The following is a 27863-nucleotide window of genomic DNA, read 5'->3' as shown; positions in this document are numbered from 1 at the left end:
TACTTAATAAGTATGTATTTTTGTATTTAAAATATACTTCAAAAGTGTGTATTTAAAGAACGTTATTTTGGGACAACTTATAGTATACTTAAATACACTTGAAGTATGATTAAGTAGAGCTTTAACACATTTTAAGCTGACTTTTTGGTACTAAAATCAATCTTTGCAGAAGTGTACTTAATATACTAAAATCATACTTAAATGTAAGTACATTTTAAATATACTTACTAATTCACTTTAAAAGATGTTTAATGTGTACTTTAACATGTGGTTAAGTGTAACTATTTGAAGTATGCTACAAATCTATTTCAAGGTCATGAGAAAGCACTTTATAGCATGCTGCAGAAGTACATACTTAAGTTGTGTTATTTTGGGACAACTTATAGTATACTTAAATACACTGGAAATATAATTAAGTAGAGCTTTAACACATTTTAAGTTTACTTTTTGGTACTAAAATCAAACTTTGTACAAGTGTACTTAATATACTAAAACCATACTTAACTTTAAGTACGTTTCAAATATTCTTTCTAATACCAAACTTTAGCACATTACTTTTAAAATACAAATACACTTAAAATACACTTAAAATATACTACACCAATAGTATGTCTTCAAATACAATACATTTAAATACAATACACTAATAGTGTATTTTATAATACTACACGTTAACACATTACTTTTAAAATACAAATGTACTTAAAATAGACTTCAAATTGAATATACTACTAGTATAATTAACAATACCACACTTAAGCACATTACTTTAAAAATACAAATGTACTTACAATACATTTAAATACAATACACTAATAGTGTATTTTATAATACTACACTTAAGTACATAACTTTTAAAATACAAAGATACTGAAAATACACTTAAAATATAATACACTAATAGTATACTTTATAATGCTACACTTTAGCCCATTACTTTTAAAATACAAATGTACTTAAAATACATTTAAATACAATACACTAATAGTGTATTTCATAATACTAAACTTAAGTACATGACTTTTAAAATACAAAGATACTTAAAATACACTTAAAATATAATACACTAACAGTATACTGTATAATGCTACACTTTAGCACATTACTTTTAAAATACAAATGTACTTAAAATAGACTTAAAATACAATATACAGTACTAATAGTATATTTGACAATACTACACTTTAGCACATTACTTTTAAAATACAAATGTACTTACAATACATTTAAATACAATACACTAATAGTGTACTTTATAATACTACACTTAAGTACATAACTTTTAAAATACAAAGATACTTAAAATACACTTAAAATATAATACACTAATAGTACATTGTATAATGCTACACTTTAGCACATTACTTTTAAAATACAAATGTACTTAAAATAGACTTAAAATACAATATACTAATAGTATATTTGACAATACTACACTTTAGCACATTACTTTTAAAATACAAATGTACTTACAATGCATTTAAATACAATACACTAATAGTGTATTTTATAATACTACACTGAAGTATATAACTTTTAAAATACAAAGATACTTAAAATACACTTAAAGTACAATACACTAATAGTATACTTTATAATGCTACACTTTAGCACATTACTTTTAAAATACAAATATACTTGAAATACACTTAAAATATAATACACTAATAGTATATTTTACAATACTACACTTAGCACATTACTTTTAAAATACAAATATACTTAAAATACATTTAAAATACAATACACTAACAGTATATTTTATAAAACTATATTTAAGTACATAACTTTAATAATACAAATGATTTTAAAATATATTTAAAATACACTAAACTTTAAGTATATTTTTAAATACCATACTTAAGTACTGTACTTGATAAATAGAGTGTACTTAAAATATACTTTCTGAAAATTAAATATATTTAAAGTACACTTAAGTACACATTTTTTTGACCTGGGATAACATTTCCAAGTCATTAACAAACATTTGTTAACATTTCCTAGTCATTTAAAAACATTTGTTAATGTTGTGTTCATCATTAGTTAATTATTTACTAAATGTTATTAATGTTTTATAAACAGACATTATTCTAAAGTGTTACCCTAGTATGTTTGTTGTTATAATAATAATAATAATATCATTGTGCCAGGCTATGGGTGTATGCATATACCAGGGAGACTGGGAGGAAGCGGCACGCTATGGGGAGAAGATCATCAAACCCTTCAGGTGAGAGAGAAGGAGAGAAAAAAAGAGAGAGGGAGAAGGAGAAAGAGGGAGACAGAGGGTGTGTGTGTGTGTGTGTGCGCTTGTTGCGCTTGTGTGTTTCAGTGTATTGCATCCTATCTATTTTATGAATGTGGCCTCTATGTACATTACACGTGTGTGTCTGTGTCTGTGTGTGTGTGTGTGTGTGTGTGTGTGTGTGTGTGTGTGTGTGTGTGTGTGTGTGTGTGTGTGTTGTTTTTCAGTGCGCTATATCCTGCCTATTCTATGAATGTGGCATCTATGTACATTAAACTGGGGCGGCTCTATGTGGGACTGGAGAAACCTACCCAAGGCATCAGCTTATTTAAAAAGGTACTCACACACACACACACACACACACACACACACACACACACACACACACACACACACACACACACACACACACACACACACAATATAATTTCCATTGCATATCGGTTATTGTTGTTAGTATTTTATCTGTCTGTCTGTCTATGTGCGTGTGTGTGTGTGCGTGTGTGTATGTGTGTGTGTGTGCGTGTGTGTGTATAGGCCGCAGCCATCATGGAGATCACTATGGGGAAAGATCACGCCTCCATCGAAAGTCTGAAGAAAGAAATGCTGCAGAAACAATGAAGCACACAAGGACACGTACACACACACACACACACACACACACACACACACACACACACACACACACACACACACACACACACACACACACACACACACACACACACACACAGAAATATCTCCTCCATTAAATCCCTTTACAGAGAAGTGAAGCGGTCACATGGGTTGGCCTGAAACGTGACAGTATGTCTGTTTGTTTTTTTGTTTGTGTCCAAATGACTGTAAACAAATCAGACAATAAAGATGCTCCTCACATACATGTTGCAGTGTGACTCACTTCGATGCGCATGCACACACACACACACACACACACACACACACACACACACACACACACACACACACACACACACACACACACACACACACACACAACCTTCTGCAATAGTGCCACCTGCTGCCTTGTGCTGACACACACTGCTTTAAAGATAGATGGACACTGTGTGTGTGTGTGTGTGTGTGTGTGTGTGTGTGTGTGTGTGTGTGTGTGTGTGTGTGTGTCACTCTAATCTGCTCAGCTCAGCAGATACAAATTGTGACTCCGGAAACTCCGCAAAATCGGTCAAAAGAGGATGTTCAGTTGTCAGTGTTCAGTTTGCGTCCAAATGAACTGCAGCTGTCGGTCACCATTACTTGCGGGGGATAATTAAGGACAGCTGACAAACATTCACGGTGTCCTATGACCTGTTCCGCACTCCAACACTGGCTGTAGTGGCATTGCACCTTACTACCGTGCCTCCAGTACTGACCATGGAAGAAAAGTGACTCCCCTCGCGGCCAAGCCGTACTACCAGAGAGAGTAGAGAGAGAGAGGTTCCATTGGCCCATTGTTTCCTGGTTCTATTATGCCCCCCCTTAGGCAGACCTAGGCAGACCTAAGGACTGTTCTATTCATTGTAGGAGCATTATGACACGGCCCTTTAGGCAGACCGGAACCTGGTCACATTAGGTGCCCATAGAAACCTATTACGTTGGCATATCTCTATACACTTAAAGAATCTCTGGTACTACGGTCTGATGACGGAAGTGCCCCCTCCTATCTCTGCTCTCCTTGGTCACCATGTCAACTCATCAAAAGCCAACACATCCACCACTAGATGGCACTAGAGATAAGGCTAATTATTGGCCTCATTCGAGATTCCGCAACGGATGCATGCACATGCAGACAGCAATGCATTTTGGATGAAAAGGTTGCATGGTTAGATTTCTTGTCCAACATGACAAATTTCAGTCATGTTGCGTCGATGAGGTCACATATCACATGATGTCAAACTATCGCGGGATGAACGTGACTGCAGACGTATCTTGCAACAGCCACAGTTCTTTATCCCCGTTGCTGCTCGTCTGCATACCGCCTCCGAGGTCACACGCCCATGAACTGGTTGGCCGACAGTTCACTCACGTGTGTGGAGGCGCGTTGTCTCACACTCTTACACAAGTTTACACTGCACCCCACTTCAGCTCCTCCTCCCCACCTGTCCCTCCACACGTCACACATGTGGTGTGCTAGGAGGTCAAACTGGAGGGAGATCATTGTCTCGTGCACATTTGTGGCTGACTTTAAATGCACAGTGTTTAATACCACCCACATTACGATAAGTTCTCGCTCATGTGTTTTGTCAACATCAACCTTTTCCAACAAATGTCAAATGCACCTATTATCTCGTCTGTTTTTGTGTTTGATTGGAGGAAAGGAAGAACGCAATTAACAGGATCCTACACTGCAGAAACTGTCTGATTACAAAGTAATTATTTCTAATACAGGCCTGTATTCCATTACTGGCCTTTTGTCTAAAAGTGAAAACTGCCACTGAGACACATTTTCTTTAAGAACTACCTGACCATGATTTGTTACGTGTATGTTATAGTATGTTATACTGCTAAATACAAATGGTCATCTTATCCACCCTCTTTAAATCCAGAAGACACGAAATGCTTGACAAACCACAATAGAATTCACTCCTGTTGCCCACAGGGGTTTTCTGGCTCTCTGTCAACCTTTGAATACGTAATCTTTTCCAGCTCCGCTGCATAGCTTAAACCTCTGCCAAAAATGTGTGTGTGTGTGTGTGCTTCATCATGGTACTGAAACACAATTTAGTACAAGTAAAGTTGTTATTGTTATAAAAATACAAGGTTACACTTTATTTCAATGATTCACTATTACAGTGGATCTACCACATTAGGTACAGTGTAATAACCAGTGTAACAATATTTAATACCATATAATACCACATACCAGTGTAACACAATGTACCAATTTTGTACTTACATCTAGGGTTAGGGTTAGGTTTAGGGTTGGTATTGCACTGGTATTATATGGTATTATATATGGTTATTCTGGTTATTACACTGTACCTAATGTGGTAGATCCACTGTAATAGCGAACCATTAAAACAAAGTGTTACCAACCAAATACAATATTATTTTGTGTTATTCCAGTGTAATGCACAGGACAATACTGTTGTGGCATGCACCCACACTGTAAAAAAAGAGGCACATCCAAAAGAGTTGTACTTAAGTCTAATTTTAATCGGACGGCAAAATTAATCTAGCATGTCATTACAGGTCAGTTTCACTTGGCATTCCCAGCATGTAATTCAATGACAACACAAGTTTTGATTTGTTTGTTTCCTCAAAAGACGTCTGTCATAAATACCATCAAAATCTGACATTCTGTCAATACATTCACATACTCGTAGGCTACCGTACATTCTCACACTCTCCAAACTGTACAGACAAATAGAGCATCATGTTCAATACACCTCCCTCGGTCTCCCTCTCACCATGTTATAGATATACATACATATGGCTTTTGTAAAGGCATGCTGTAGCAGTCCCGTTCGTGGGACTGTAATATTTAAAGTATATGGAGCACAGCAGCGGATAGTGGATGGATTCTGGACGGGATGCAGTTCATGTCCACGTCAGCTTTTTGCCAGTATCATAACTGCACTGCCAAGGTCAGCCTCCATTTTGGAGAAAGATACACACTGTACGACGTTTCCCACAAGCCCTGCTAAATACTCAATTTCCCGGAATTCCCCAAATGCAATGCATTTAAATAAATAAAACTCAAAATACTTTGCTTACCTAAATGCCATGAATGCAATGCATTCAAAAACAAATAAATACTTAGTTTACCTGAATGCCCCAAATGCAAATGCATTAAAATAACATCCCAATGTCCTGGACAGTCCTGTGGATCTTTGCAGTCTCTCCTTACCTACTGTAAGCTTCTTCTGCCACTGTACTTATTAAGGGTTGCACTATAAAAGCGCAAAATATTGACCACAGTGAGAAAGGCTCGCCCCCTTAGACAAAAAGTCACTTTTACACAACATTACAGATGAGGTAGTCTCACGAAGGCAATCTTCCAAGCTCGCATTTGAAACACTAACGTGTTTCTCAATTGTGCGCATTTCAGGCGGCTATCGCAACAGCTACTGTCCATAAAAGATGCAGAAATTAACATCACACACACGCGCGCACACACACACACACACACACACACACACCACACAATGTTATATATATATACTTACATATGCTACATACAGTATATAAAGTACTACGTGTCTGAACAGTGTGCAGCAGCAGCACATTGCTGCTTGACATCCCATCACATGTGTGAGATGGCGTCTTGCTTTCGCAGCAGCCGCACCATGAGCTCGTAGACGGCAAACACTACCATGTTGACGGGGAAGGCCCGCAGGCAGTTGATGCCCAGGCTCCGGAAGAACACGCCGGCGCCCTCGTTCCTCACCGTCTCTGCCACGCAGTGCACCAGGCCCCGGTAGCGTTGCTGCCCCCGCGGCCGCGCCCCGTCCATCTGCATCCTCGCCTTGATCACGTCCATCGGGGTGCCCACCGACCAGCCGGCCATGCCAGCCAGACCCCCCGCCAGCAGCACCGCGGGCCACTCTGGAGGACACATTAAAGCATTATTATTATCACACACACACACACACACACACACACACACACACACACACACACCATGCCAGCCAGACCCCCCGCCAGCAGCACCACAGCCCACGCTGAAGGATACATCAAACCATTATCATTACTCTTAAACACACAGCCATGTTTCATTTCTGGGTCAATTCCATCTTTTTGGGCTCAGACGTCAGGTGTCACATGTGCAGTGTGCAAAGAGCCCACATTGGGTAGGCGGCCCGCATTGGGCACCGACAAATAGACTAGATTAGTTTAAGAGGTAAATCATCTAATAGAGGAGCCTGAAGTCCTCAGCTTTTTCGTATAGGCCCCAGACCATCAGCTCCAGCACCTCTTGGGAGGACACGTTCTATCCATGCTGTGCGTTGATCCAGCTCTGTTTACCGCTTCCTCGTGCCCGGCGGGGGTCATAACACAATGTAAACGTGGCAAATGTGTAATGAGGTTATTGCTCACCCGGCTCCTTCTGCCCGGCGGGCGTCTGCCACTCGCAGAGCGTCTGGTAGGTGAGGAAGTATGTGGCGTAGGAGGGGCCGTCCCTCATGGCCAGGGGCAACGCCCCCTTGTACAGGCCCAGGGGGCCGTCCTGACGGAGGATTGACAGCAAGCAGTGGATGGGGCCGCGGTAGCGCGGTTTAGGGTCTCCCACACCACCACGCAGGGACTCCGTCTGGCACTGCAGGCGCACCTTCACTATGTCGCCGGGTGACATGACAGACACCTGTACAGAAAGTCAGTTAAAGGGACACTGTGCAGGAAATGGTCAAAAAAGGTACTGCAACTATGCTGCTCATTGAAACTGGGCTGCCTATTGCCAAATTTGATCTTTACATTAAAGTTTACAAAGTATTAAACACAAATTTTCTAGTATGGTCCAAGTACAGTCATTTTTGCAGCTAAAAATATCTATTTTTTGGAAATTCAAAATGGCGGACCATGGTTTCATGTATGAAAAGTGCAATTTTTCCAGTCATAATGAATACTTAGAATTTGATGCTGGTGGTAAGTATTCATGAAAAAGGTAACATTAGTGAATGGGCAGCATGAATTCTGGAAATAAACAACTAAACGTCTCACACAGTGTCCCTTTAAAGGTGAGGTGTCTGTGTCTGCTATTAAGTCTTCTTCAACAAAGGTGAAAAACAATCAAAAACTTTATGACAATACAAAACATGACATAAAATATACCTCCACACAGACTCAATGGCAAGATAAATGAAGGGAACTATGATGCTGTGGTCTGTCCAATAACAACGACCTTCAGAGTACTGCCCACAGTACTGATGACCTCTAAGGACGATTCAGTATAATAGGTACACACACTGAAGGCATTCTGTTGCTCTTTCCAACCATATGGCAGCCGTACTATCGCCAGACTGATACTGTAAGGGGACCGTCTATTCAGTTTCTCCTGGGGAAGGTCACACCTGTTGTCGACATGGACCGGAAAACAAACTACAAGCTTTCGTTTGTCTAATAATATGCCTTGCTCTCCCTCCTTGTTCTAAGTTTGGGCACCGAAATGCAGGCAAAGAATTCCTTGAGAGTTTCCATGCTGTCTCTCAGATTGGAACAAACTCAAATTCATATTGGGCCAAAATCAAAATCTGGGATGAAATTGCGGGCCAATGTCAATATTTTTTTTTTTTTAAAACAGCAATGAAATTGTACATTCAGTTAATATACTTAAAGGTACACTGTGCAAGAAATGGTCAAAAAAGGTGCTGCAACTACAAACCCCAACTCCGGTGAAGTTAGGACGTTTGGTAAACAGTGAATAAAATCAAAATGCTATCATTTTCAAAACATTCAATCTATTCATTAGATGGGGAATAGTGAAAAGACAACATATTAAGTGTTAAAACCGAGAAAAAATATTGTTTTGGGGGACATATGTACTCATTTCTAATTTGATAAATGCAACACGTCTCAAATAAGTTGGGACGGGGGACAATAAAAGGCAGCAAATGTCGAGGAAGACTAAAAACAAAACAAAAGACAACACTTAACAGTTAAATACATTAACCGATGAGATGATTTTATAGAAAAAACAGTGTTAATTCCTATCTTGGACATGATTTCACCATCTTAAATGGTGGGTGTATTCCTTGTCATGTTTTGCAATGTTTTCCTTTCTGTAGTGCTTACAGTGTGACAGGTCTTGACCAAAAGCCCACCATTTTATCACCTGCTGGTCCTTATGATGGAGCCAAACTGTTAAAACATAGTAGAGAATGCAATTTGACCTTACTATATGGCAGTAATCGAAGATCTCCCTTCAAAATATAATGCATGAGTGGCTTTTCATGCTGTTTAAAACCCATTTATACCATTCAGCACTGTATTTAACTCTACAGATGAGTGAGAACATCTTAACCAATGCACTACTACACCCGCATGCCATCATGGAGGCTGACTTTTGAAGTTAGCACTAACACAAGTTGGATCGTCCATTTTCACTGTAGCACAGGATGTGCAATGCTCTATTATTGTCAAAAAGAATGGACTTCTACAACTTCTGCTGACTTCTGTAAGCAAAGGACAGTTTCCCATGTCTTCTGGGTCTATTTAAAGTGAGCTCAGGTGCTTAGGAGAATGTTACACCCCTATATCATTTGCACGGATTAAGCATTCTTAATATGGTCCATTTTCAATAGCTCTAATTCCTGGAGTGCTAGAGTGAGACTACAGCCAATATATATTTCATGATGTCATGAACCTATACAATGATTTTAATAACAAAAATATGTCTTATATACACTCAATCGTGGTAAATCAAAGGGAATTCAAAAATGTATGTAATAACTATGGTAATTATTCCCTTTGCATCTTTAATTCTGAGTGACTCAGCCTCTCTGTGATGATCTTATACCTGGACACCTATATTGTCCGTCAGTACAATTCATTTTGAAATGTTTTTCTTTGTTGTTTTATCTTATTTGGATGTTTACTAAATTTCACTGATCCCCGTCCCAACTTATTTGATACGTGTTGCATTTATCAAATTAGAAATGAGTACATATGTCCCCCAAAACAATATTTTCTCTCGGTTTTAACACTTAATATGTTGTCTTTGCACTATTCTCCATCTAATGAATAGATTGAATGTTTTGAAAATGATCGCATTTTGATTTTATTAACTGTTTACCAAATGTCCCAACTTCACCGGAGTTGGGGTTTGTAAAATTCAAAATGGAGGACCATGGAGATTCATGTATGAAAAGTAAATTTTTTCCAGTCATAATGAATTCATCATAATGAATTTGATGGTGGTGGTAAGTATTCATGAAAAAGGTAACATTAGTGAATGGGTGGCATGAATCCTGAAAAATAAACAACTAAAAATCTTACACAATGTACCTTTAATACCTAAACCGAGGCAAATATCACAAATAAGCTTATTCATTCCAATCGGGAATGGGAGGCACAGTACAAGACCGCTGAGCTAAAGGGCCGCTCCGATAGCCCAACGCTACCGCACTGTATTGAGGCTTCGGTAGGGAGGTTTACAGTACTAACGTCCCACGCCACACTCTGCTAGTTGGCCTCCGTTACACTGACACCGCCACCTGACGCACCTGCATGATGCCTCCGGCCAGGCCTGCCAGGAAGATGTCCAGCTTGGTGTTGGGAGCCCCGAGGCCATGCAGCTGGCTCAGGCACTGCAGGCAGTTCCTGTAGGTGCCGAACACTACAGACGAGGTCATGGAGATGGTGGTCACCGGCAGAGACATCCCCTTGAAGAAGCCATGGATCTGCAGGGGAGGAGCAGCACACACATTCCCTTAAAGGGGTATGCCACTATTTTGGGGCTTAATACAGTTAAAATCGTTGGCCAGGGTTTATAAAGGTGGTAAAGTGTCTTATTTTTCATGTAAGCCGTTTTTTCACTAGCGTAGCGACATATTCCCTCTTTTAACTTGTCTTAAAGCAAGACAACGCTTAACATGAAAAATAAGACACCTTACCACCTTTATAAATCCCAGCCAACGATTTTAACTGTATTAAGCCCCAAAATAGTGGCATACCCCTTTATAGAAGCCACTGGAGGGGGCCCTGTCAGCCGCGGCTCAAACGGCTAGGGCACTGACTCTTACACCAGAGACCCGGGTTTGAAACCAGCCTGAGGTTGTGTCCTGATCCTCCCACGCCACGTCTCCCCTGTTACTTTCCTGTCTCCTCTCACTGTCCTGTCCAATAGCAAGGCAGGGAAAGCCCAAACCTAATTTAGAAGCGCTTGGAGAATGGGTAAGGTATGGTGTATGCAAGATGCGTGTGTGTGTGTGTGTGTGTGTGTGTGTGGGGGGGGGAGTTTGCCCCTGCGCCCAAGGGGGCCTGTCTTGACAACTGGCAGGCTGCATCACTGGCTTATCGGGGGCCCTTTGTGCAATTGGTTCCGCCACTACCATACAACCTCACAGTACATCAAGAACAGCCCATGAACAGTACAACAAAATTATTGTGTATTTACCAAGGCAATACTGGAAAGTAGGTCAGGTCTTTTTTTTTTTTTTACACAATAGCATTCCCAAAACAGGCTGCCTTATTCAGAGATCCAGATTTCCAAGAGCCCAATGATAGATTGAAGTACGCACCAGATTCAATAATTATTACAGGACGGTGGATGACACAATATTTTTCAGACATATTGCCTCGTGAAAAGAATACATTTTTCTATCATTTTTTACTATCTTGTTTCACTGCAAAAGCTGTAGGTTAAACCTGCATTAGGTTACTGTATGTTACTAGCCTACTGCAGTGTGTGTGTGTGTGTGTGTGTGTGTGTGTGTGTGTGTGTGTGTGTGTGTGTGTGTGTGTGTGTGTGTGTGTGTGTGTGTGTGTGTGTGACAACCTACCCCCTCTTTCTCGAAGGTTTTCACAAAGCATTGTGTTATTCCACTGAACTGCTTCTGGGTCTGGATTCTCACCTGTGAATGTTAAACACAGTGCAAGGTGTCAGAGATTTTGTGACATTCATGAATGGACTATAATTTAAATTTAAATGTACAGCTATAATTTAAAGCAAACTAACTTTGACGGTGTCAAACGGGTATCCCACTGTAACTCCACAAGCTCCTGTGATCGATCAAAGGGAAAGAATACATTTAGAACACATTCATCTAGGCTACTTGTAGCATTTATTACAATGTTATACAGTAATTCGATTTAATCGAGGTCGATTGAATGTAGCACGTGTGAAACACGGAATCGCTGTTAGGGAAGAGCCTAGTAGAGGCAGCTCGGGCAGGGATCTACATCCAACCCCAGACAAAAATGCACCCACACCAAGGAATCCTGCTTCCTAGACTTACATTTAAAAACACGCCCGTTGTTTGAAATCGAATACTATACAACAGGCTGTCTTCCCCGCCACTAGTACCGGTAGCCTACACAGGAGATCCTCCTTGACATTCACTACACATGCCTTTTCTCGCTATGCCAAGTCAGCCTTACCTCCAAAAGATCCTGCAAAGAAATCGGCGATGTGCATCGTCTTGCATTAAATTTGACAAGTTCAGTTCAAGTGACAGCTTCAGCTTTCATATCGCCCTGGCAGCATTAGCTAGGAGCACGAGTTTACCATTTTCCAACAGTGGGTTATGGAACGTAAACTTGAACAGAGAGCTCACGTGGTTCTGTTGACAGCGTGTTACAAAATATTCAATGAGGGTTTCACCACGCCCTCAACTCAGCCTCCTTATCAGTGTTGCCAGATTGCGTGGTTTCCTGCCCAGTTGAGCTGCTTAGGATGTCATTCTGTAGGTAAAAAATACATTGCCATTGTAATAAATAGAATTTAGTTCAAATTGGGCGGCATTTAGTGCCTCCACGCGGGGTTTTAGCATTGTTTGGGCTGGACACATTGAGCGTGAATAGAACAATGGCTGGACATCACTAGCGACATCTGGCAACCCTGCTCGTTATATGGGGCGGGCAAGGCCAGCCAGTGCGCCCTGAGTGCGCCAACTTCTTTGGGTTGTGGATTATAGGCTATCTGCAACATGAGATAGACTACTGTAGCATAATTTGCGATGAAACCACACCGAAATGGATTTTGGTATGTAGTCGAGACGACAGCCTACTTGTTCGGATTAGTGTATGTCCTTATTAAGATCATATTGGTTTGGTATCATCATTAGCTATTTCCGAACAGAAGGATCTGTCACGCAGTTAGACACAAGGCATGCGACCATGGACCACAACATAGGTTACAGTCAGAGAGTAGGCGTAGCGAAAGGAGTGTGGCACTGTGATGTAACCCGGAAACCATGTAATTTTTACCAATCACAACAAAGGTTACCCACGAGGGGAGGGGCTGAAATCTCTTCAATGCACCGATTGGACAAATTCTTTCCCGACAATGACGCATGGACACACATCTTCTCTGACATGCAGCCCCAGTCCTCTGTCATACAGAAATAGAAATCGCTTGAGGTTGTGGTAGGCAGGGGAAATTTCCACTACGGCCCGCGAAGGTACACGTACCTAGTATAATGTCAGTCCATTGATAGGTATATATTGCTATGTGCTTTTAAGTGAATCAGCGATACATATTTCTGAGTCGGTCAGGTTCGGTAGCTGAGAGTTTTCGTCATTATTTTGAACCTAAACACAACATATCCCCGCATAGGCTATAAAAGATCAGGGAAATTATCAACCTTAGAATTTAAGCCCAGACTCAAGTAGAGCGATGGACTTTCTTGCGGGCTGCATAGGAGGTAAGTACAAAACACCACTAAGCTAACAATTAAAATGTCTACATGCTAGTTCTAGCTAACTGGCTAACCGCAATGTACTTCTCAATCATAGAACCACAGAAGAACTACACCGGTAGTCTAAATCTCAGGCTAAGCCATTTAAGTTGACCTGGGTTGTACGCCCGACACTTCATGTACACAGTATGATGAAATCGACTGGACCTATTGTGCTTGAATGGATGTGTAGAAAGCTTGTTTTCTTCAAACGGTTAGCCAGCGCAGGCTACATACGAAACGCTGATTTTGGTTCTAAAGTTAGTTGTGTGTTGCTTAAACCTAACCAGGAAACAGCCTCATCGGGCAATAGTCTATACCTCTAGAGTTCCATGTACATGTTGTTCACAAATAGATAGAACATGTACTGGTAAGACCTCTCTTTAGCCAGGTGACACTGTTGTGGTTTGGTTTGGGGGCAATCAAATGTCTGCCTCCACCTGTAGTCAATTGTAAAAACATTCAAGATTCGTAAATATTTGCACAGCCAGGTATCTCTGCGGAAAGGTGGCACAGCAGTGTTGTTGAAGAAGTCAAACAAAACAAAAAGACAAACAAACAAGAAAAATAATTCCTGCATAGGTAATTTCCCTTCCTGCATAGGTAATTTATCTGAGTAGAAAGTTGACTCGTGTACTTGTTTTACAATCAGCTGAGTATCACTGCTTGGATTAATTTTGTGGTCGGTCCTTGTAGGGTTTATAGTGTTTTTAGTAACAACACAGTCGATCTATCTCGTTAGTTACAATGGAGTACATGGAGTAACAGCTAGTACTATGTGATATCATGTGCTAGTGTTGTAATTACACCACAAATGTGCTTTTACTTTTCACCTCTGGTTGTTGATGATGTGTCATGGATAACACACTCACTCACACTTTGACAAAGTTTGGCCACAGACTGTCTTGAACCCATTGCTCTCGTTATTGAGTGAAACTGAAGCACTAGGTTCCGCTCCCTCCTTCTGTACTTGTTGTAGTGCTGCTGGGTTCCAGGAAAGTCTGGGAATAGAATGGCACGCGCACACCCACGTCGCAGCCAATCAGGAGCGTTTCAGGCGTTGTTGCATTTTGCAGTAGGCCTATGTGTGAATAGGCTACCAGTGGACGTGCTGTCTCTCTTGTAGTTTATGATTTTATGAGGTGTCCCTGTCGAGAATCTGGGCGGAAACTGCTGAGAGGAGTGTTGTTATAGCAAGGATAACTTCCAGTGTAATAACGTGAGAGTAGGAAATTGCCATTAAATAGACTTAGTCTACCTGCAAGAAGGTGCTGGCTTTTGATGTTTTCTCTTCTCTTATCTTAAAATATGGCACTGGCTTTGGCCCTGTGTATTTTAATACACTGAGAACGTGATTATCTTTTGTATGTTGCATCATTATGCGTTGCATTAACTCAGTAATCAAATGCCGTGTCATCTGTCGTCTGGCACATACAGTAATGGAAATGGTCTAGTTCAGGTACTGTCCAAAGCTAGTATTATGTTTTTTTAAATACAAGAAGAACGTTGTTAGAGCCATTGCTTTGCACCTAATTGCCCTGGGTTTTGTGCCAACCAAACTAGGATTTGTATCACCAGAAGTGACTATACTATACTATACTATACTATACTATACTATACTACGCCCAAAGTGTGATAACTATATGTGCTTCTTCCTAAAGTCTGTGCCTAAGAGTGAATTCAGATTTTGCCGGCTACTCTTCCCCTGGCAGTGGGTTACCTCCTGGCTTTCGGGAGGTATGCTGAGGTTGTTGCCCTAAGCTAAAAGCAACATTCCAACCCCACAGTATCGCACGTTGATTGGCTAATAGGCCGCATTCCGCACAGAAATATTGCACTGTGATTGGACGATACGAGCCAGTCCCCCCCGACACAACTGGCTGTTGTGGGAGCCGGGTCATCTGGTATCTTTGGCAGCTGATCAAAATATGTGTGTTTGTGGTGGTGATGAGGAGGCAGGTTAGGATGGCTGGCAGCCAGGATGTAGAGTTTGTCTTTACAAACTTGTTGAAGGAAGCAAACATCACTCACAGGGTGGCTCCAGTCCTGACTCAGGCCCCTGCCAGCTTGAAGGCATGTGTACAGGTCAACAAATAGTCAGAGGAACACGCATAAGAACATGTGTTCTGCCATCTGACACACACACACACACACACACACACACACACACACACACACACACACACACACACACACACACACACACACACACACAGTTGTGGCCTCTGACACTTCTTGGTAGGCACAGAACATCAATCTATCAGAGATCATGATACTTAAATACTTTAACAGAAGGACCTGGAGAGGTCTCATTTGCTGTTTACATTGAAATGTAGTATGAAAGTAGCTAAAGGAATGAGGAATTGAAAAGATGAGTGTAAGAGAGATCTGTGTTTCTTTCCTCAACCCCTTTGAACAGAGCCTATGTTATAACCTTACTGTCACCAAAATTGTAATAACGACCAAGTCTTAATATGTTACTTAAGGCTTATGATAATGTCATAGCAATGTTGTTATGATATAGTTGAGTCTTTTTTAGCAATAAGTTAACGGGCCCACCGGCGGACCCATCTGCATAAAGTGGCTATGACTTTGAAGGAATATTGAACTTCTGTCAACTATAATTGATGATGGACAGTGTGCATTTCCTAGCAAATTCATCCTTTTCACACATGGTCTCTTAATCTAATTAAATTGTGTTTGTTGTTGAAATGGTATGTATAATCTCCCCTGAAGGTTTGAACGACTGAAATATTGTGAGCAATTATGCAAAGTCATGAACAGTCAGTGTGCAGGATTGGAGGAACTATTGGTCACATCCAAAGCATCCGCTTGATTTGAGCTGTGTAAAAGTGTCTCATGGCGAACTGGATCATATAATATAGTGTCTTCACTCAGAATGGGTGATGAAGTGGTCTGCACACTAGGCATTAGCCCCAAAAATATAAACTTTATTTCATTTGTATAAACGGCAACATTTCGATCCAACAGTGGGATCTTCCTAAGGCAAAGAATGGCACAAATATTGCAAATAGTGCCTTCTCCTACAGTAAGCCCTGTGTTGTTCAGCTCAGTATGGCGCAGGCATGCTACACCTCAGATCAATGTGTCTCTATGGTGTTTGCTGCAGAAGAGCGGAAATGTTGTGACGGCCACATTCACACACCAGCGGGCCTTGATGCACGAGAATAGGCGTGTCTGACACTGGTGCAGCAGCCAATAGCGACTTCAATCGCATATGATTTGCAAATCAATTGGTCGCAATTACTTCATTGGCTGACGCTTGTGCGTCATCTGCCAAAAGTTTGACTATTCCCAACTAGGGTGCAAACGATTAATCGACTCTTGATGTATCCAACGCAATGCAAGCGAGACCCCAGTTCAGTGCAACAGGAGGTGATCTCAGTGTTTCCCGCAGAATTTCTGTTAGTCAAGGTGGTGGTGCGATAAAATTATGCATTTTTTGATTAAGCAACTTTAGAAGTTACATTCACAACATGACATCTCTGCCTTTTCAGAGGACCTAGTCAAGGTGGTGGGTGTTTCTTGTCAAGGTGGCCGCCTTAGCAATAAAATGCGGGGGTAAACCCTGGATCTAATTCAAGGCAAATGAATGGAAATGCAGACAGATGTCGGGAATGGCTGTACGTGTGTGACTGGCCTGCTAATTTTCTCTACACAGAGGGAGGGTTGTATTGGTGCATTGATGTTGCTTTGCTCCTCTTGGGCGTATGGAGCAGTAGAGGTTGATTTATACACATGCCCGTGGCGAGCCCCCAGGCATCAGGTTGTGCCCAGATTACGTAAGCATGTGAAAGAGGGGTGTGGGGGGGGGATCTCATGACGTTTACATAAGAACGTATTGCTTGTTGGTGCTCCCCCCCCATGAGTTATTTTTGCAACCTGCTGCATCACCATTCTTGTGTCGTCTGCTCAATGCTTACACTTATTTTTCTCTCTCTGTCCTGTTTCTTCCTGGGTGTTAGGTGCGGCAGGAGTCTTGGTGGGACATCCATTCGACACTGTGAAGGTGAGTAGAGACTGCCAGCTCAAATTACACCGTTGAATAAATCAGCAGGCTGCACTATTCAGCCTGACATAACCTCTATCAAGCAGTCAATCACGACTATCTGAATGAGGAGGACCTGCGTCATCATAACATGCTGTGTCCTTTTGAGAAGGCAGAGGCATTGCCAGGAACACAATTGGAGTTAGTGGACACCGCCGTAGATTATGTCCCGCTGCTTTTTCCTGTCTCCGTGTAACAAAGGAGTCTTTCATTGGCCCCCTCGCATCCCCATTATCAATGCTCCATACTGTAGCTTATCCCCGTACTAGAGTAAAATGGTGTCATTAGACATGGACTCCATAGCCAAGTTTAAGTTGACAGTGTTGTCAGAGACGGTTGAAACGTTTAGAACCTAAGAAAAGCGTTGGTGTTGTCAGTACAAAAGAATAGGGCTTTTTCGGAAAACACTTGAGATAAACAAAAGTTGTTGTGAATAGGCTGACAGCAGCAAAACTTTGTTTTCTCCATGATCCAGGGCGTCAGCGAGGTGCAAGGCCACAAACACAGGTTCGAGGACAGGAGTTAGGATAATGGGACCCCCAAAGTGTTTCTTAGCAGGGTCGCTCTGTTGTCATCCAGTCTCACCATTTCCTCAGTTTCATGTGTGCCATCTCAAACGAAAACAAAGAGTGGAACTCGCACACCACAGCTGATGCAATAATTGCTTCCTCTGGTGACCGAAACGGTTTTGCCCTTTTGGGTAGCACTTTTATCACCTGTGTATGTAAAGCAATAAACCAATTATTGCATCGGCTGCTGGTGTGCGAGTTCCACTGTTTGTTTCTGTGGATTATCGCTTTGGAACCAACACACCCAGAAGGACTGGAGTTACTGGCGCGACACTCTGTCTTTTGTCTTTTTTGTCCATCTCAAACGAAGGCAGATTTGGGCCTCTTGAATAAAGAATAGTTAGACTTGCAATTTCTAATTATAAACAGAACACGGAGCAGATCAACGCCACATAAATCAGCAGCCAGGCCACCAACACAAACAGCTGTTGCAGTCAGGGGACGACTTCAAGTGAAGTGACCTCGAGCGAAGTGACCAGTCTAAATTAAGCTGCCGTGACTTCAATTGCTCTTCCTCAGAAGAAAGTGACCACCCGGCTTGGCTGCTCGCCCGTATAGTGATGTCATAGAGACGAGACGTCTTGTTAAGCTATGAGCTATGCCAAAGACATTAGATATTCTGTTGGCCAGTGGGATTCAAGCCTCTCTGGCTATGCTTGTTGAGGACAGTGTAGAGGAATGAAAGAAAATAATAGAAGGGCGGCACTCTTCAGGTTTTTCTCTATTTATTCACCCATACACCCAGTTAAAAAAAAAAAACATAAGTTAGAAGTCAGGGCCCTAAATTAACTTTTTCAGTCACCAGCCAAAATGGCTTGTGGATGTTAGTCTTAGCCACACACTCACGAATGGGTCAAAGTGGCTAGTAAGTTGGTATTTTCTACCAGTCAGACTTAAATGTTGGCTGGTTGGCTGCTGTTAATTTAGAGTTCTAGTTGAAGTGAAAAGTACATCTTTGCATTTTTGCATATTTGCAAAAGTGACCTGGCATAGCACTCCATGGCCTGATGACGGGCACCTGTTAAGTTTAAGTGTACGGCTGGCAGTCACCTTCTGATCAGACACGTGTGTGTGTGTGATGTGTTCGTCAATCTCATGGCCCATTTGTTGTTGTCTGTCTCTCAGGTCTGTGTGTGTGTGTGTGTGTGTGTGTGTGTGTGTGTGTGTGTGTGTGTGTGTGTGTGTGTGTGTGTGTGTGTGTGTGTGTGTGTGTGTGTGTGTGTGTGTGTGTGTGTGTGTGTGTGTGTGTGTGTGTGTGTGTGTGTGTGTGTGTGTGTGTGTGTGTGTGTGTGTGTGTGTCCTGGACCCCACATGTTTTGACTCCTTTTGCTGTGGTAGTTTTGTTGTTACTGGTAAAAGTAAAAGTGTGAAGGTATTTCCTCACTGACAGTTTAGGGTTATAGATTGTTTTGATTTTTGGCACAGTTTAGCATTCTTTAGCTATTGTTAGGGTTAATATGAATGGAATTTAAAGGGAGGGCCCATATGTGCGTGCATGCGTGTGTGTGTGTGCGCACATGTGTGCGCGTGTGTGTGTTCCTCATGACATGTGTGTGTGATGTTGTCTCTCAGGTCAGACTGCAGGTCCAGAGTGTGGAAAAGCCACTGTACCGAGGGACCTTCCATTGCTTCCAGTCCATCATAAAACAGGAGTCGGTAAGACACACGCACGCGTGCGCGCGCACACACACACACACACACACACACACACACACACACACACACACACACACACACACACACACACACACACACACACACACACACATACACAATCACACAATTTCTACTGCCTCTTCTGATCAGCTGATTTAGACAAGCATCTGCACCCTCCTCTCTCACAAGGTTATGGCCCTTTCATGAGTGACCTCTGACTCACGGCTGGAAACCAAAGATAGATATGTTTTACAGTTTTTCTTGATTGTTTCCACACAATTTCTGGTACTTCACACACAATTCTGGAAACATCTCACCCATTTCCCAAATCCCCTAACCAATGTCCCTGAACTATAAGCACAATTCCTTCTTTGCATTTACATTTCAGTTTTAAAACACACTCTTTTCAAAACACTACACACAATTCTCTGGATTAGACACATTTTTCATGAGGAAAATTCCTGGTTTTGGCATGGAACACACTTTCATTCAAAATACCAAAATCTGCCATACTATATTCACTTCATCACATGGGCAAACTCTCTTCATACCTGTTTACAATCTGAAATCATCACCCCCTAAAGACACACATTGCATGTGATATTGATGAAAACATGAGTGGATGCAGTGAGAACACAAATTTGTTTAGTTTTTGATTTCCAAATTAGTAATACAAGATATCACTTTCATGTGGTTACCCAATATTTCACAGTAAATTACTGCCATTTTTTTTCAATATCAGAAAAATTTGTAAAATATATATTTTTGCCACACATCTGTGTACTGAGTCTGAAAACAATATTTCAGTATTTTATAATACAAAGATCCCTTCAGTAAGTGGAACACTGAACAAAATAAGGTCTACTGTGCGTCAAGCTGAGTATTTTTACCATATGCACATCAGTGTTCATATGAGTGTGAATTAAAATTATGCTTGTGTTTGTATTTTGAGGTCAAAATTGCCTTTTTAGAAGAGAATACATCATTTTGAGACAAGGAATAGTGAGGGGTTTTGCCCGTTTTGTGTGAGTTTTTGGATTTGTGTGTAGAGTTTTGAGAATTCGAGACATGATTCCAGAAATTGTGTGTAAGCAACCGAGAAAAACTGTAAAAGTCCTTCTGTGTGAAATTCTGTGATGTTGCAATTTTAACCAATCACCGCAACAGGATGTCTCACTACAGGGGTCGGTGACACACACACAGGGTGCATCCCAATATGTGACCTTGCCTCCTCCACTTGCCTCCTCCACTTGCTTCTCGTCATGATGACATCACTGACAACAGCATTATATTTCAATATCTTGCAAAAGCTCAATTGTAAAGTCTTTTTCTCATTTGCAATTGGGATGGTGAATGAAAAACAGTCCCTCAAAAGTTGTTGTGGCGAAGCTGACAGCTGGGAAACTTTATCGTTTTCTCCACGGAGGAGGGGCCAGGAGGCGGGACGAGGAGACAAGCACAAGTGGAGGAGGCAAGGACACATATTGGGATGCACCCACACACACACACACACACACACACACACACACACACACACACACACACACACACACACACACACACACACACACACACACACACACACACACACACACACACACACACACACACAAGGCTGACCCTTTCATGAGTGATCTCTGACTCACTGGTGAAAACCAAAGATAAGTCCCTCCAGGAATTCATGGCGTTGCAATTTGCCACTTTTTTCGCAACTGAAGCCAATCCTAAAATGCCTTGATGCACGAAATTCCTGTACAATTTGAACCTGTATTGATTTCTATTTTCATGGTCACACAACAAGTTGATTGACCTGATTGATTGACTTACGTTTGATTGATAAGATGTTTTTTTTTTTCCCCAAATCTCAATATTTCCACTATGCTGCATCAGAAGTATAACCAAGAATGTATTATATAAAGGATGAACAAAATGAAATTGAAATTAAATAATTATGTAAAAGGCAATAGCATGAAGCGGGGGTGGGCCTACAGATTTGTGGTCAGAAACACCAGCCTGTAAACATGTTCTGACTTCAAGGACGCGTGAAGGCAGGTCACTTTATTGCCCCATGTGCAACCACGATTAAATTGCAATTTTAATGGCCAAAATCGTGAGTTTCAAATATTTATGCGGCCCTAATATATTATATTATATTAGATTAGATTATATCTTCTCGCCTCTCTCTAGATGCGGGCCTATACAGTGCCATGAGAAAGTTTGGGCACCCTTTTGGAAATTCATTACATCGGTATATTTCTCGTTGAAATTTTAAAGTAGCAACTAGGGCTGCTCAATTATCAGAAAAATCAATATCACGATTATTTTGGTCAATATTGATCTCACGATATTTTAGACGATATTTTATTTAAAAACAAATGAATTGTGCTAAACAATTCACAATCTTCACTCCCTTCAGCAGTCGTAGTAGAGGGCCATAGAGAAAGACACAGTGGTGTTCTGCATGAGTGTTGGGTAGCAAGTCTGCTTTGTGCTCGCAATGGCTCAAGTGGAGGGCTGCGAGGGCAATACATTGTGCTTATAACCTACCTTTTGGCAGTATAGACAAATGACAAAAATATTGTCTCAAATCGATATTATGAAATTTGATATTGTTCGACAGCGATATTGATATCACGATATTGATACGATATATTGCACAGCCCTAGTAGCAACTTCCTTTTAACATATGTTAAACTGAAGGGAAAGAGAAACATTTCAGCAGTGGAAGAATTTTCATAGGTGTTATAGAAAGAATTTTATGTGGATTTAAACAAAAATATGTGTGTGCATAAATATGGGCACCCCAAAGAAGGTATACCATTAATATGAAGTAGAGCTCACCTTTGCAGCACAAACTGGTTTTAATGACTTTGGAATCCCTTCAGTCACCAAGACAGACATGATTGGTCATTAAAATGCTATTTATCATACAAAATAGCAGACAAGTCTTGTCCTCAGTTCTGTCTTGGAGAGTGGAATATGGTGGGCTCTGAACAAACTATAGTTTGAAAAATAGTTAAAGGGGCATGGCTAAAGGATGGTAAGAATGGTAACAGGCACACTACAGAACACCTCCATAGAATTACAAGACCATAGCTGCTGATAGTGCAGACTTAGACATGGGTCCTTCCACGTATACTTTTCACAAGGCAAAAGCTCATTGGATGGGTGACGAATAAAAAGGCTTTCCTGTGTATCCATCAGAAATAAGTTGTTAAACTTATGCAGAAAGCTTATCTGGACAAGCTAAAAGCATTTTGGGAAATCATAGTGTGGTCAGATGAGACTGAGCTAAAGTTATTTGACCTTAGCAATGTGAGGTGGACATGGCAAAAAATTCACCCATACATTTTATGACGTCTGGTCTAAAACACACCCTACTATAGGTCTGCGTGGATAGTATACACACTGTAAAACTTATTACAGTTAAGGGCAGTACTAATTCTTTTCAAATAGCATATTTTTCAAAAGAATGTTCGAGTGTCAGTCACAAAATTAGAGCTGAGCAGAGTTTGGACTTTCCAGCAGGGCCGTGTTTGCACTGCACTGATCCAAAATTCAACAATGAGTTAATGCAAAACAACAAGTACAATGTCTTGAAATGGTCATACCAATCTTGAGATATCACCATCATTGAAAAAGAATGAATTTATTTGAACCAGGATGTCTAAAGAAGACAGATGAGTAACCTGACTGAATTAGAGGGGTTCTGGATAGAATAATTGGCAACTATTCAGTAGTACCAGGCTGTTGGAACTTGTCTCCTTGTATAGCAAGTCCACAGGCCATTAGATCAGCAAAGGTGAGCTCTACTTCATATTAATCGTATACCTTCTTTGGGGTGCCCATATTTATGCACACACATATTTTTGTTTAAATCCACATACAATTCTTTCTATAACACCTATGAAAATTCTTCCACTGCTGAAATGTTTCTCTTTCCCTACAGTTTAACACATGTTAAAAGGAAGTTGCTACTTTAAAAGCTCAACGAGAAATAAACCGATGTAATGATTTTCCAAAAGGGTGCCCAAACTTTCTCATGGCACTGTATAAGGGCATGGGCTCCCCCATGATGGGTCTGATGGGTATTTTTTTTTCATCTCATTTCCTTTCCTCTCTCTTTTCTCTCCTCTCTTTAGATGACGGGTCTATATAAGGGTGTGGGCTCCCCCATGATGGGTCTGACCTTCATCAACGCCATCGTGTTTGGCGTGCAGGGCAACACTATGCGCCTGCTGGGGCAGGACACGCCCCTTAACCAGTTCGCGGCGGGCGCGGCCGCGGGCGCCATCCAGTGTGTGATCTGCTGCCCCATGGAGCTGGCTAAGACGCGCATGCAGATGCAGGGCACCGGGGAGAAGAAGAAGTCCGCACGCAAGGTCACAAGGCATAGCTTAACACACACACACCTCCACACCAGGGCTTGACATTAACTTTTTTACTTGATTGACTGTGGCCAGTGGTTTTCCCGATTCACTAGCCATCCAGCTATTCTACTAGCCACAAATTTGTTTTTGTTTTTTTTATCATGACGCTGTACATCTAACCTCAGAAGATGAGTTTCTTTAAGGAAGAAGAGGAGTGCATGGGTTTCGTCATTTTCTTGAACTTAAATACAAACAATTGATGCACAAGGGGCAGTGCAAAATATACATAGGCGATTCTGATATGTCATACCATAGAATAAGCTACCTGCCAAACTGGCTAGTGACACTGAAATGATAACCAGCCACAGCCAAGTTTTACCAGCATTTGGCCGGTTGGCAGGTGCCAGTGTCAAGCCCTGCTCCACAGTAACAATACACAGGTTAACAAACCTCTCTTCGCCCTGCCCGTCATGCAGCTTATAGGTATAGCTTACCATTCATCACAAGGTCACAAGGCAATGCTGAACACACACCTTTCAGTCCTAGCCGATAACTGCAACGTGGCATCATGCATTTGGATAACACACTGACTTAAAGAAACACTATGCAACTTTTCAATTGTCATGAAACGGCTGGGAACTCAAGGTTTATCTTGACTGGACTGTTATTGTGAAAATGGCGATATTTCCCTCTCCATCTGCTGGCCCTGGCCCGAAACAGCACTTGCAGGTTTGCCCACTGACGCCGCGTAGGCCTACAGCTCTGGCAATTAAATTGGTGGCCGATGGGGGCGTCTAGATTTCTAGGCTAAACTGTAGCAGCAGCTCGCTGAGAACTGGCTGTTAGCTGACTGTAAAATATCATGCTGGCATAACCAGCGAAAATAACGAATGGCACTGCAGATAAATGATGAGCCAATTGAGATGAAAAGGGGATTTGGACAGGGAAATAAATCGCTTGTGTGAACATTGGAAAAGCCCCTTCAAAACGGAGAGAGCTGAACGCCTCAAGAGCAAAGATGTGGATTTAGCTTTCTCAAAGCCCACGCCATCTAGGCTATACCTCGTTTAGTTTACAAAGCTACATAGCCTATAAATGTATAGAAGTTGAAATATGATGGCACACATTGTACTTGATGTCAAAGGACACATCAGTCGGTTGAACCTAAAGAAATATGTTGCCGATCAAGAGGAGACAAACGTGAACTCATAGGTAGAACATTAGACCTTTATGCATGTAAGCTGTCATCTTGCTATTGCCTAAGCTTCAGATAAATGTCCACTTTCACTTTCAACACCACAACATGAAAACGCGGCTTAGCTCCTCGACCTCGAGCTCTTTATTACTGTTACAATAAAATAAGCCTTTTGTCTCATCGTTCTCGTTACTGGAAATGTGCAATAAAAACGGGGTATACAGGGAACAAGTCATATCAAACATCCCGTGGGAAGTGCAGAACATGATTGCAGTTGTGTGAACGACGAAGCGGAGAACTCATGAGCAAGGGAGAGAATCGCACTTATGAACATTGAAAAAGCCTCTTAGAAGTGGAGCGAGCTGGATGCAAGGAAGGGCGTGATTACAAAAGAGCACATATTATCAAGTCAATAGGTCTATATAAGTCAATATTTTAGTTCAATGCAAACGTTCGCGAGAAGAACCACTAGAGGCCGCTATGGAGCTTATTTATGGCTCTTGTTTGCATCTGAAAGCTGTATTGGAGAGCTTTAAACCGTCTATCACAAGTTTGCACTATGAGTTTTTGTGTGAACTTGTGCTGTACAACGTCCTGTGACGGGTTTGGGTTAGGGGTGGTTTTGGTCTGGACACAATTTCACCATTTCCCTTTCTTGTCTCGCTGTTGTTGGCAAAAGTAAAGTGGTAGAAACATTTTTTTATTGACAGGTTATTTTGCCTCAGGCAACATTTGTGGTGACTGCAGGAAAACTACACGTCACAAAGCTACAACACCGTAGAAAGGCGCTTAAAATAGATATTTATTATTATCATTATTATTATAATTGCTCTTCTTTTTATTGTTATTGTTATTGTTATTATTAAATTTGTCACTATTATCATCATTGTAGGTCTACAAGAACTCTCTGGACTGCCTGAGGCGCATCTACGCCCGCGAGGGCGTGCGCGGCGTGAACCGCGGCATGGTGACGACGCTGGTGCGCGAGACGCCGGGCTTCGGCGTGTACTTCCTGGCGTACGACGTGCTGACGCGGCAGATCGGCTGTGAACCCGACGACCCCTACATGATCCCCAAGCTGCTGTTCTGCGGCGGCATGTCGGGCATCTGCTCCTGGATATCCACGTACCCCGTGGACGTCATCAAGTCGCGGCTGCAGGCCGACGGGGTGGGCGGCGTCTACCGCTACAGCAGCATCATGGACTGCATACGCCAGAGCGTGGCGCGGGAGGGCTGGATGGTGTTCACGCGCGGCCTGACCTCCACGCTGCTCCGGGCCTTCCCCGTCAACGCGGCCACCTTCGCCACTGTCACGCTCGTGCTCATGTACGCGCGCGGAGAGAACGTGGGGGGCGCCGGCGAATGCGAGCCCGCAACCCCCACAACCCCTGCCACCACTCAGGCACAGACTCAGACACAGACTCAGACACATCACAACAGCACCAATCTGCAGAGCCAGCCCAGCAGCCTGTGAACTACACACACACACACACACACACACACACACACACACACACACACACACACACGGAGTCAAGACAACCAGAGTGAGAAAAGGGCACATGTGTAAAAAAAAAAAACCTCACCTTCATATGCAACTAATCCTTAGTTTAATTTTTTTTCTTTCTTTTACAATATGCCTTACGAAGGGAAAACCACTTGATAAGGATGTATATGTCAAAGAAAGAAGTATCGGCATGCGAAAGGAGAAGCAGTGGCTTTGTTACTGGAAAAAGGTTCAAATATTTAGCAGCGAGAGGCAGAGAGAGGAGCCTGGTACACTGTAGAGTTCTGATGAACCGATTTTTCTTCATCCTCCTTCTTCATCCTCTCTCTTCTCACCCTCTCTTCTTCTTCTCTCTCTCTCTCTCTCTCTCTCTCTCTCTCTCTCTCTCTCTCTCTCTCTCTCTCTCTCTCTCTCTCTCTCTCCTTCTTCTCCCCTCCCTCTCTTCCTTTTCTTCAGCCTCTTCTCTCTCCTCTCCTCTCCTCCTTCTTCTTCTTCTCCCCTCTCTCTCTCCTCCTCCTTTTCTTCAACCTCTTCTCTCTCCTCTCCTCCTTCTCCTCTTCTCTCTCTCTCTCTCTCTCTCCTACTCCCCCTGGTCTTCTTGGGTGACCAAACTGCTAAAAGTCTTTGCCTTCGCTATGCTAACGCACCCCAAATGGCCGTCTTGTAGCATGGAGATCAGATGTCCTTCCATGTGTTTGGGTTTATGTAATAATCAGCTTTTCGTGATCGATTTCTCTTTCCCTCTCTATCTCTATACTGTATGTGTGTACACTCTGAAGATGTGCTTATTGTATGAGTGTACTTGTTACATCTGCTATCGAAACCAAAAACTACCTCCGTGAAGGGAATATGGTGATATAAACAACCAGTTAAATGTGTAACGTCAGTGACCCGCTTGGAAGCAACATTTGACCTGTGAAAT

The 27863-nt window shown here is 41.9% G+C and overlaps 3 protein-coding genes across 3 annotated transcripts in view; 2 read left to right on the top strand and 1 right to left on the bottom strand.

Moving 5' to 3' along the window:
• Nucleotides 1–3118, top strand: part of LOC134468560 (N-lysine methyltransferase SMYD2-A-like) — a 15464-nt gene extending 12346 nt beyond the window's left edge. The window contains exons 11-13 of the mRNA XM_063222467.1: nt 2151–2227; nt 2470–2578; nt 2780–3118. Of these exons, the coding sequence (XP_063078537.1) occupies nt 2151–2227; nt 2470–2578; nt 2780–2863 (270 nt within the window). The 3' untranslated portion in view covers nt 2864–3118. The remainder of the gene's footprint in view (nt 1–2150; nt 2228–2469; nt 2579–2779) is intronic.
• A 2256-nt stretch (nt 3119–5374) lies between these two features.
• Nucleotides 5375–12554, bottom strand: slc25a47a (solute carrier family 25 member 47a). The gene is made up of 6 exons (XM_063222466.1): nt 12278–12554; nt 11856–11899; nt 11680–11751; nt 10402–10578; nt 7280–7544; nt 5375–6787 (listed from the first exon to the last, which is right to left on the bottom strand). The coding sequence occupies exons 1-6, from the start codon at nt 12312–12314 to the stop codon at nt 6486–6488; spliced, it is 897 nt and encodes a 298-aa protein (XP_063078536.1). The 5' UTR covers nt 12315–12554; the 3' UTR covers nt 5375–6485.
• A 626-nt stretch (nt 12555–13180) lies between these two features.
• On the top strand, nt 13181–27363 carry slc25a29 (solute carrier family 25 member 29). The gene is made up of 5 exons (XM_063223391.1): nt 13181–13542; nt 17562–17605; nt 19786–19869; nt 24012–24251; nt 26327–27363. Exons 1-5 carry the CDS (start codon nt 13515–13517, stop codon nt 26906–26908), a joined length of 978 nt encoding a protein of 325 aa, XP_063079461.1. The 5' UTR covers nt 13181–13514; the 3' UTR covers nt 26909–27363.
• The last annotated feature ends 500 nt before the right edge of the window (nt 27364–27863 follow it).

This window comes from Engraulis encrasicolus, chromosome 18 (genome assembly GCF_034702125.1).
Source record: "Engraulis encrasicolus isolate BLACKSEA-1 chromosome 18, IST_EnEncr_1.0, whole genome shotgun sequence".
NCBI lineage: Eukaryota > Metazoa > Chordata > Actinopteri > Clupeiformes > Engraulidae > Engraulis > Engraulis encrasicolus.
This window is presented reverse-complemented; position numbering and strand designations above follow the sequence as displayed.